Below are 12,281 nucleotides of genomic sequence, written 5' to 3'. Positions count from 1 at the left end.
TGGCAGATGTGATGAAAATGCGATTAAGCACTTTGACTGCACGCTCTTTTGTTTTCCTTGAATTATTGACAAAACAAATTACAGGGAAGGGGGGCCTTGTTAAACCAATATTTCTTGTATGAAGGAATACATGACCAACTATCCAGGAAATAGTAAAACAAATGCATACAAATATAGAAGCAGGTAACATCACAGCACATGCTCCTTAATTACAATATTTAAAAACTGTTTGTCATTTTGCTGTAAGAAAGGTACAGATTTACATAGTGTTATTGCAAATAAATATATTCAACAGATGTGTTACAGTAACCTCACGATCGTTGATTAAAATAATTTTACTGTGAGTTACAATGATAAAGAGTAGGTAAACCTTACTGCAACAACGATACCACTGTCTTAAAACGTCCGTCAATTAGTGCAAATCCGTATCTTTTGCCACTGATTCATTAAATTATATCTGAAGTCACAGTCCCCACTCCGTCTTCCTTAAACATTGGGTTGAGAAAATTCTAGTGTTGAGAGTTTCGGGTGAGAAGAATGTATATCTATATTGACAATTGACCCAAAAAGTTATTAAAAACTCGGACGGACGTATAGGCACATCAACCTGCTAGAATGACTTCAGAACAGAGGGTCCAAAATGTGTCTGAAAATTAAAAGGTGTCAATCTTTTATTGTAAAACAGCGAGCGAGCTTACAAACTAAATGAACTTTTAATAAAAGAGAACAAGATTCACGTTTAGAGAAGGCGGAGAGACGAAGAAAGAAACGCGGTCCGTCGGAGGCAGTAATCTGGGTGTCCGTGCCGTTCTCAGCGGGGTCAGTGTGAACTGTACTGTTTGGTTTACAGAAATGGCAAATGCTGGGCCGCATCCGCCCTACAAGGATGTTACTGGGAGGCTTCGCTCCACGACGGCCGCCAAGGTTCCTTCCTTCTTTCGCCTCTACGACTTCCGGGGCGCCGCTGACACGCCACAAGAGCTGCTTTCAACAGTCTCTACTAGCCGCGAGGCTATACTTGGTGCTCCGCACCTGCCGTGACTCCACCTCTCTAGACCTATGTGCCGGTCAAATACATGTCGACATGTTGGAAAAGTTACAAGAAAACTTCGTTACTGACGGTGAGCAAGATTTAGAGGGACAAGCTAAAATATAGTTAATTCTGCCTTAATTAACGATATCATTCCGGTGTTGCCAAACTACATTCAGCTAGTCTTAATTTCTATTTTTTTAGATTCTTTGTTTTTACACAAACACAGAATAAACAGGCATTTCCCCACCCACACCAGCCCCATCACGTTCGCCCCCTCACTGGTGCATTTGTTTCAAGATGTTATGTAGCTCACTAGGTTTAGTCAGTGCTGCGCGGATCTGTATGTTGCTTATAGGTTCTAAGTTGAAACTCTAGCTGAGCTGTCACTTTCCTTTATCCTTTTGGGATGGATAAAACGAGTACAATAAATAGTGCAATGATAACTAATAAGGACCATCATCTGCAGCACACATGGACCCTGATTCCGAGTGACCAGGACGGAAGGTGCTATTTATCTATCAATCTGATAAGATCCAACTCCTGGAGGTTTGGAATTTATCTGGTGCAATAAAGTACAATTTATTCTGTTTTTTTGGAGGATAACATGCAGCTTTTAGTACTTACTGTAACCAAATTGTGCATATCACAATACATACTGTACTCTTTAACCCGTGTTTTATTCAGTCAGGTCTGACATGAGAACATTTATAGAAAGGGGCAGACTTTATTGCACACTGTAATTACCATGTGCGGTAAACTCCGCACAAGTAGGTGGTTGTATGAGAGTCAGAAAACTCTGACCCACTCATGTTCAGGGCCATATATAGGGTCTTTAAAGCAAACATTTTCACAATTTTATGTTCCGTTGAACACAAGCTGAAAAAGCAACGCCCAAGTCACCCTGAGCAAGAGGAATTTGCAATCTTCTTGAACCAAGTTCTCACTAGAAAGATGCTATATAAGCATAACATAACTCAAATACAATTAAAAAGAATGTTGGTAGCCTGCACAAAAGGAATGCAGATACAAACATCTCTAAAAATGATACATGTATGGTTAGACACATAATATAAAAATACATTAGAAGGTAAGATGGTTTTTACAAGCTAAGCAGGGGCTGTTGACGTCTGTTGTGACCTATACAAGATTGAATCCTGGCAAGAACAATGAAGTGTCTCAAACAATAATGGCAGCTATAAGCTTTCTCCAACATTCCAATGTTTGTCTTTCTGTTTCTTTCTAATTACTTTAGAACATTTTACCCTCAGTGTGTGGACTGTTCTAATAGCTTTATAGCCTGTCTGCCCTCGTTTTAAGGCATTGCCTGCAGCTTTGGTCTATAACTTAGGAAGGAAGATGGCCTTAAGCAACCAATTTCAGCCCTCAACAGTGGAATATAGTTGAGTATTATTACTAATTTGCAACATGCCTTTTGAGGAGATTATTGTGTATCATTTGCAAACCAAAGCTCAACATCCCAGAAAAACTGACTATGGGTTTCATGAATAGGGACCAATTAAATAAGTACTGCCAAGTTGGATTTTGGAGAACCAGTCTAAAGGCAGGAGCAGCTGGTGATCTTTCAAAGTGGTATGGCGAGCGAAGTAACCCACCACCTCCAAAAACACATTTTCCAAACTAAAATAAAACCCACCGCCCAAATAAAAATGCCCCCTCCCTTCGAAATAAAACAAACTACATGCATTACAATCATTAAATAAAACTAAAGTGTACTTACCCACAGGCTCCGTGTTCTCCTTGCTGTCCTTCAAAGCCTGCAGAAAGAAGAACCCGAGAGCAGCGCCAGGATTGGATTGAGCGGGTTGGCCAAACTCTCCGTCAGGCCCTAGAGACCTGTGCTTGGTCTACACCCAGTTGTCAAAGACAGCCTGGTGGAGAGCTTCAAAGTGCGCATGTCACTTTGGCCAGTGCAAGACCGCCAGCCAAAGTGGTATGCGCACTTGAAGTGTGTGGCCACGACTCCAGTCCTCCTGCTGCCAATAGGCAGCAGAGGACAAACCCTCCAGGCTCAGAGACAGGCTGTAGGCTGTGGCGCGCCTTGGTTAAAAATAAAATGTCAATGAAATCATTTGATTGCCATTTCGTTTTTAACACTTAATGAGGCATGCAGCGGGCAGGCGGGCAACGCTCCACTGCCCTCATAAAGAAACTGCCGCTGTCTTACAAGATAAATCAGCACAAGTCTAACCAGGATGAGATCTACACCCAGCTTTCCCATTTCATCATCATGGTTGATCCCATGCCAATTACTTCATCTCCCTCAATTCAATTTCCGATTAACATTTAAGAATCCAATCTCTTTTCCAGGCTTGGGACTACTCATAGTGAGGCCGAACAGCCGTGCAGAGCTGACACCCTCTGGCTAACCCGTCAGTGCAGCAACATTGACTGTTATTGCATTTTTTCGATGTAATTTTTATGTAATACGGTTGTTTCTGTGTAGCACTTTGTAGACCCCGTCCGGTTGCCGCGGTGGTGTAGTGGGCCTCATCCTTCAGGGGTCCCCTTTTAAACCAAAAGCTATGCGTATCTGTGAGATATGGAGTCTCAATGTCCACCTCACCATTTCTTCCAGGGGAATCCATCATATTTCATTATGCCACTGACCCCCATCTATGTGGCCGAGTACTTTACATCAATAATAAGGCATACAACTTATATTGGAAACAGCGAATAAAAAACACAGGTCAGGCAGTACGGTAAATGGCAAGTGATAATGCATAATGACCGTAATGTAACAATTTAAGGTGTCTGTCATTTACACACATCCTTTTGTGTTGCAGCGTCAGGAGAATATCGTAATTAATTGTGTTAAATACAGATGACAGAGGTAATAGTACCAGCAAGCAGGACCTCCCTTCGTCAAAGGTTAGAAGAAAGCTACAACTATCCTATGAATGCTTATTTGCATACCATGAAGGCAGATTTTAAAAGGCTAAGAGGTGGTATCTGCGGGTATGAACTCTAATGGATTTGCAACATGCTTTTCAGGTATTTTGACAAGATGTGTGAATCCTGTAATGGGTCTGAAGTTCTCTCGTTCTTTTGGAGTGGCATTTAATTTATCTGATGACAGTCAAACAGGTCATGTTTTTAGAGGGTCAGGAACAGAGCCTTGCTCAAAGGAGGCATCTAAAATGTGAGTAAAAAAGGCGATAGTGCATGGCTATATTTATTGTGATTTATGGAGTATTAGGGTTATAAGGCCATCTGAGTGATGCTAGTTTCAGTAGCTACTTTTTCAATTCAATTCAATTCAATATGCTTTATTCGATAGAAAAATATATCATAAAAGCAGAATCAATCCTTTTACAGTTCAAGAAAGCAATTTGACATAGACCTAACAGTGACAATTCATTACAATTTGATAGTTAAAAAGATAAAATTCATTTTATAAAACAAATAAAAGAAAAATGGGAAAAAAAACTACAATTTGAGTATCATAAAAAGTGATACACAACAGTATAGTACAGAGCAGTTCATATAGGCCTAATCCATATTATTTGGTGTCAAAAAGCTTCGAACGTAGCACCCGTGCACATCCCAGGTATTTAGCCACCCCACAGATCACAGTGAGGGAGGAAGTATCTGTCCTGAGGACACGTAAAACAGACAGATAGTTTCTTGAGCCCAACAATGTACAGACAGGTATTAACCACTTGCTTCTTATGTGTCTGTATACGGGGCAAGCAAACATAAAGTGGGCAATAGACTCAGTGCGAGCTCCACATCCTGGGCAAGGCGCTGCTGCTGTTGCTAACGCACATCAATCGATCTCCCTCCAGCTCACTATTAAATCATTAATGGGGAGGGTTCCGATTCTCAGTTTCATATACAAGGACCTATCTCTGGGGTTTTGGATAAAATTGAGATATGCTTCTAACTTCCGAACAGGCTTGTATTCCATGAACCGCTCAGTGAGGGTTCCCCTGTCCGCATTGGTCTCTTGAACCGTCTCCACCCAATTCCAATAAGCTTTTTTATAACCTGTTTAGGAGGCGGGGTCTGAGTGAGCCATGCCTCTCCTAGACCTATGTCGAATAATAGACGCCTAAGATTTGAAATCCATTTGACCCTCTGGCCTATATCCGCTTGAATGATATCGCTAAGAGCTGCTGCATAGTAGGACAGCTCTGGGGTCGATCTGATATGGGCCCAAAAAAGTAGAGGTCGGAGGCGTACAATATCTTTGATTGAGTGTTTGCCTAGATCTAAATACAGGGGCTTTAATGGGGTAGAGATTGGAAGGGAAACCTGGCCTCTAAAAAACGTGTTCTCCGATCTCACTAGGTCAATGGTGTTCTCAAAACCCCATAGTTCCGCCCCATACAGGGCTGAGGGGAGTGCTTTACCTTCGTAAACCACAAGGGCCGGGGATATTGGTTTACTTACAGAGAGTTGTTGTTTTCTTAAAATAGCCCCGGATACCCGCTTGTGGTTTAGAAGCATTTTTGTCAGATGAGAACTCTACTTCATTTTGCCGGTAACCCGAATGCCCAAATAGTCAAAAGACTCAACTAAATCTAGTGGTTTTCCTTGGAGGGTGATGATATTTCTAAACCGCTTCGAAGGGGATATGGTCAACAGTTTTGTTTTGACAGTATTGTTGATTAGGCCTCGACCGGAGCAGAACAGACTAAATCCGTCCAACAGCTTTTGGAGACCGCTTGGGCTTTTTGACAACAGGAGGGTATGCGTCGGCCGGAAACTCCCTCAAATGGTCTACCACCCCATTCACAAAGAGGGAGAACAAGGTCGGCGCCAATACACAGCCCTGGCGTACCCCCCTACTCACCTCGATCCTCTCTGTTAGTTGTCCCTGAGTCCCCCACCTACTTCTGGCGTAGTTGCCCTCATGGAGGCGCCTGATAAAATCCAGGACCATGGACCTAACTCTCGTAGCACCTGCCAAAGCCTGTGGCGCGGGACCAGGTCAAAAGCGGTCTTCAAATCGATGAAGGCCAAGTACAGACTGCCTTTCTCTATGACCACGGTCTTCCAGTAGATCATAAAGAATCTAAAGACCTGATCCATCGTACCCACTCGCCCCCTGAAACCCGCCTGGAAGTGCGACAAGATGTCGTCCTCCTCCATCCACAACCTCAACCTCATAAGGAGCACCCTACCAACCACCTTTTGAATCACATTGATTAAACTAATCGGCCTGTAGTTGGCAGGGTCCTCCCTATCCCCCTTTTTATAGATCACAACCACCTCCGCCCCTTCCAGGATTCAGGGACTGCATGGCCTCTAGCTATAAGATTCATCAGCCGTAAAATAAACTGAACCCAAGATTTTTGGTCATGCAAAAGGAGATCACCAGGTATGCCATCCTGACCCGCCGCTTTGCCGGGGGCTATGTTTCCTATTGCCCGGACTACCTCCTGTAGGTCAAAGGGTTCTACCGATAACGGATCTCCCAATGTATTGGGGTGATGCTCATCTCCTGTATATGAAGCATCCGCCTCACCAGAGTATAGGTCGTAGAAATGATCATACCATTGTTGCCCCGTAATATGGTTAGGTATCGGCTCAGATCCTTTACGAGTCCCCTTGTCAATTATCTCCCAGAATAGCGTGGAGTCTTTCTGTCGTGAAGCTGACTTGAGCTCCTGCCAGTGGGTCTCATCCCACTCGCGCTTTGCTACCACTTGGGATCTGGCATAATCCGTCCTGGCCATTCTGATTAATCCCACATCTTTCCCTCTGAGGGCTACACATAACGCCTGCCTCTTTTCCCTACATGAAACCGAGTACCAAGGATTCTTGGGCAGTGTTCGGTTTCCCTTCCCTGTTTTACTGACCTTGATGGTAAAAAACTATCCCAGCCTTGTAATTAAATTTTGATAAAAATCCGGAAAACAGGAATCATGGGTTAAGTCTAAAATGTCACCTATCGAGTTGAGCTCCTCAATCTTTTGATTTAGCAATTCAGATATACTGAGGAGCTTATCATCCTGATTTGAAACCTTGTGCCATTTAAGCCGACGGTTGCAATTGGAGGGCTCATACTCTTTTGTTGACAATCTAAAGGGCTCATCCACTTTAGATTCAATGGGTCCCCATTTATTTTTAATTTGCATACAAAGGGGATTATGATCACTATCCAAGGTATCTTTTACTACCATATCTATGAGGTCACCCCATAGGTGGATGTCGATCAGGATATAATCTATACGTGATGGTGAGCTAATTCTGTTAAAGGTGTTGGCCCCATGCAGATCAGAGGGTGTTCGGCCGTTTACTGCTCTCAGATCATATTCAAGCGTTAAGGCATTCAATTGGATAGCCCTTTGGGACCACCACTTCTTGACAGGAGCTAAACTAAGGAGTGGAATATCCCATTTGTTATCTACCTCATTCATGCCTAACAAGTCCTCACTGCTCAATGGTTCGAAAGTGCAGTTAAAATCTCCAGCTAGGATAATGTTGGCAAGAGGATGAAGATGTGATAACTCCTGATCTAAAGCAACAAGGGTTGAGAATACTTGGGCCCCAGGAGACCCTACTTTTTTAATAGTTTGGTAGCTCATGGATTTGGAGGAGTATGATTTTTCAAAGATTATTAGGAGTGTGATAGGATATGGAGGGGGTGTTAATCTAATTCTTGATCTCAGTCTTTTTTGTAAAAGACATATTGGGACCTGCAAATTCTCCTTCCAGATTTCAAGAGAGCAAGGACGCTTTTGGAAAGGACTTTCCTTCCGTTCATCATCCCTTAGAATTTTCCTCTGTGAATTAACTTAAAAGCTATATCAATGTATTTATCTTGTGATAGTCTTCCGAGAGGAGGGGCCGCTGGATCCAAACTAAGACTTAGAATGCTGCTGTTATATAGCAGGAGGAAGGAAAGATCAATTATCTTGTATTTATGTCAGGGAGGTAATCCCAAGAAACCACACATGGCCATTACCACGATTAATTTACAACGAATGTTCCTTTAACACGCATGTCCATGCTTAGTAAAGGCACGTTTGTGGTAAAGGACTTGTTTTAATGGACTTGGCGGATTAGTGATTGAGATGGCGGAATACCTGGGGGGTTTTGTGTTCCTCTCTTCTGCCCGGAGGGGTCTCTACAGAGAACTACAGAGAAGTGTGGCAAATGAGAGCCCCATCTCCTGCCATTGGTACTGGAGTGGGAGTGGGAGAGGAGCACGAGCACCATATAACCAGCACCAGTCTAGCGGAGACGTAAGCTCTCCTGACCCATTCCTAGTTTCAGCAGCCCCTGGCGGTGCTCGGCAAAGTGGCAGGGACGTGACGTGTGGCTACCCAGGAAGGCTGGGCGTCAAGGCGCTGGTTCCTGGAACGAGATCTACCAGACTAGCTGCGGCAGTGAGTGCGCCACAATACGCATAGGGGAAATTGCATTCCATTGACAAGGAGGCATGAGTTTGAGTTCATTCTTCCCCTTCTTGCGCAGCTGCTGGAGACCCCTCAAGGACTGGCTCACTTTTAAGGAGGGCGCCGACTCAAGCTGTTTGACCCAGGCAGCCTGAGGGAGGTGTATAGTTTAAAAGTGTCTGAAAGTCACTGTCAGAATCAACTTTTAGTGGCGTAGGGTCGTTGTGGTCCACAGGGGCCTGGGTGGTGCAAGTTCGGCTCCTCCATTAGGGCGGAGGAGCGTCGCCCCACTGCTTTCTCGCAGTGCGAGAAGCAGAAACATAAAATGGTATTTTAAATACCATTTTATGTTTCTGCTTCTCGCGCTACGAGAAAGCAGAATGGTATGCCTGATTGTGGCGGGCGGGTCGGGGAGGTGTGGCTGGACCCGGCCAAGAGCGGAGGTGGTGCAGGACCTGGCAGGGTACGTTTTATTTTTTAAATCCCCCGCCGCACGAACACCCGTGTGACCTCCCACACGCCGCCCCACCTACGAGTCATGCAAGCCGCGACTGCACAAGTGTCTAGCCTTCTGCCCCTGTTCTGGAGGTGGGGGAGGGGGTTGGGATACCCATGTCCCTGTCACTGCATTATTCCATGTCTTTACCAACCATGCCTTTAGGCTTGCGCGGTATAGCAATATGCGGAAACATTTAACACACATTTGCTTTTATCAAGCATGCTTTTACAACAAATTTGTTGTAAAGACATGCATGGTAAACGTATATTCGTTATAAAAATATGCGTGGTAAAGGTTTGCAATGTCATGGCATTATCATTGTAACGCATGCGTTGTGAAGGCATGCGTTACAATGGAATGCGATGTAACGTCATACATCCATTTAGGTGAAATAAGGGTCATGATTAAATGGAAGGGGGTGGGGAGTAACTGATGATAAAACCAATCCACTGGGAGAGGTCCCACCAATTCTATATTGTCCATTCGAGCAATAATTAGATAAAGTAAGGGTTCTTTGTCACTAGTAGGAGACTGGCAATGTTGAAGAATGTTGTGATCACACGGAAGCGCTCTGAGCTGAGAGAACGCCTTACCAATGAAATTAGATTACTGAAAGTTAAAGTCTCATATGATTGCCTTCTCTAGAAGAGATTGTGGTTGGTCCGAAAAGAACTCGTGTAATTCCTCAATGGATGCAATTTTTGAGACAGAAAGGGAGTAAATAAATAATGTATAACCTAGTGGGCTTGTTTGACTGTGCAGAGAACTTAGTGGTAAGACATACAAAACAGAAGCTTAGTGACCTGAATATTTTACATGGGAGGTTATCTTCATATGTGACTGCATTGCTCTCACCCTTGTTTATAGGATCTGTGCTTCCATAGAATGTTATATCCTAAAAGAGTTAAAGCGTCAATTAGTGGCTGCGTGGGATCTGTAGGCCACGTCCAGATGAGAGCCAGAATATCCCTGTCTTTACCTAGAGGCATCACTTATAGGGGAGCTCAGTAGGCAGCTGCAGGTTGCCAGCTACCAGCGTGCAGTTCAGTCAGTAATTTTTAGGTCTCGCCTGCTCAGCGCATGCGCTGCTTTGCGAGACATTTAGTAAGGGCTTTAAACTTTGGAATGCACGCTTGTATGTATGCTTTTGTTTTCTTCACCCGCTATTGGCCTTTGCATGCGTCTTTCTAAGAAAGACAGCACGCAATTGACCAAAGGCGGGTGCATATCTCTCTGTCCTGGCCTAGGGTCCGCGGGAGCGAGCGCGGCTTTCCTCCCTCGTCATGGCTCACTAAGCACAGCGTGCACTTTCAGCTCCAAACGGGGTCGCTTTCACTTTCGCATACCATGCTTGTTTTATTTATTTACTAGAGCGCCGTAATGCCTTTCTGAACAGAACCCCCCTTCCACCTCTCAAACATCAACCAGAGCGGTGCCGTGTCTTGTTTCTTTTCTTTGTGAGCCACTCTCACTGCAGGCACAACGTATTTTTTTTTTATTAACGGAGCATTGCGCTTTAAATTTTAAATGCAGTACTGGGCTGTACAGAGCCCTCATTGCTGTGTGTGCGCTACGTGAACGGATATTTGTTTGTGGTGAAGTGTGCAGTACTGGGCTGTACAGAGCCCTCAATGCTGTGCGTGCGCTATATGAGCGGATATTTGTTTGTTGTGTAGTGTGCAGTACTGGGGTGTACAGAGCCCTCATTGCTGTGCGTGCGCTACATGAACAGATATAATAGGCTCTTGCTCTACAAGGTCTGCTGGCTGTTTGTTTTGCAAATTCATACAGCGCAAACTGAACTCAAGAGTAGTAGAGACCTTTACAAGACATCCAGTTACACTACACAAGAGCACATTCACACAGGAACATATTGCCTTTTAAAAGGCACAGGAGATTAACTAATTTGCCCAGAATCACACATTGGTAAGCCAACGCCGTGACTCGAACAACACCAGCTTCCGCACGCGATCATCATACGTGATTAATCAATTAATCGCACACAATCATCATGCGTGATTAATCAATTAATCTCCCCATGGTCCCCCTATTTACTAAAAACGGGATGCTAAGGAACATTCACATGCGCTATAAGAAGGGACCACCCCGATAAATCTGTTTCATGTTCTATCTACTCGCCGTTTTTAGTATCTAATATTCGGCCTCTTTCTGCTCTCCCATGTGCCCCCTTCAAGATCCTCCTCTACATCCGCATTCTGCCAGCACCTTCTTACCCAATAGCCATCTACCACCACCACCACCACTTCCAACACCACCACCACGTCCACCACCACCACGTCCACCATCACACACACCAACATCACCACGTCCACCACCATGTCCACCACGTCCACCACCACCATGTCCACCACCACGTCCACCACCACGTCCACCACCACCACCACGTCCACCACCACCAAGTCCACCACCACGTCCACCACCACCACATCCACCACCACCACATCCACCACCACATGTCCACCACCACGTCCACCACCACCACGTCCACTTCCACCATCACGTCCACCACCACCACATCCACCTCCACCACCACGTCCACCACCACATCCACCAGCACAACGTCTAACCGCCAATACCACCACCACGTCCACCACCACCACGTCCACCACCACCGCCGCGTCCACCACCACCACGGCATCCACCACATCCACCACCACCACGTCCACCACCACGTCCACCACCACCACATCCACCACCACCATGTCCACCACCACCACGTCCACAACCACCACCACATCCACCATCACCACATCCACCACCACCACGTCCACCACCACCACATTCACCAGGTCCACCATCATGTTCACCACCACGTCCACCACCACCACCATGTCCACCACCAGTTCCACCACCACCACCACGTCCATCAGCAAAACCAACACCACCACCACGTCCACCACCACGTCCACCACCACTACCACGTCCACCACCACCACCATGTCCACCACCACTACCACGTCCACACCACCACCACCACGTCCACCACCACCACCACGTCCACCAACACCACCACATCCACCACCACTACCATGTCCACCACCACCACCACGTCCACCACCACCACCACGTCCACCAGCACCACGTCCACTGACACCATGTCCACCACCATCACATCCACCACCACCATGTCCACCACCATGTCCCCCACCACCACCACGTCCACCACTACATCCACCACCATGTCCACCACCACGTCCACCACTACCACATCCACCACTACATCCACCACCATGTCCACCACCACGTCCACCACTACCACATCCACCACCACCACTTCCACCACCACGTACACCACCACCACTACATCCACCACCACCACGTCCACCACCACCATGTCCACCACCACATCCACCACCACAGC

General features: G+C 45.7%; 1 protein-coding gene across 1 annotated transcript in view; it reads left to right on the top strand.

Moving 5' to 3' along the window:
- The first annotated feature begins 974 nt into the window (after positions 1 to 974).
- The window catches only part of TTLL10 (tubulin tyrosine ligase like 10), a 448,425-nt gene continuing 437,118 nt past the window's right edge, over positions 975 to 12,281 (top strand). The window contains exon 1 of the mRNA XM_085609638.1: positions 975 to 1,121. Coding sequence (XP_085465764.1) covers positions 1,077 to 1,121 — 45 coding nt within the window. The 5' untranslated portion in view covers positions 975 to 1,076. The remainder of the gene's footprint in view (positions 1,122 to 12,281) is intronic.

Source organism: Triturus cristatus, chromosome 1_2, assembly GCF_964204655.1.
Source record: "Triturus cristatus chromosome 1_2, aTriCri1.1, whole genome shotgun sequence".
In the NCBI taxonomy this organism is placed as follows: domain Eukaryota; kingdom Metazoa; phylum Chordata; class Amphibia; order Caudata; family Salamandridae; genus Triturus; species Triturus cristatus.
This window is presented reverse-complemented; position numbering and strand designations above follow the sequence as displayed.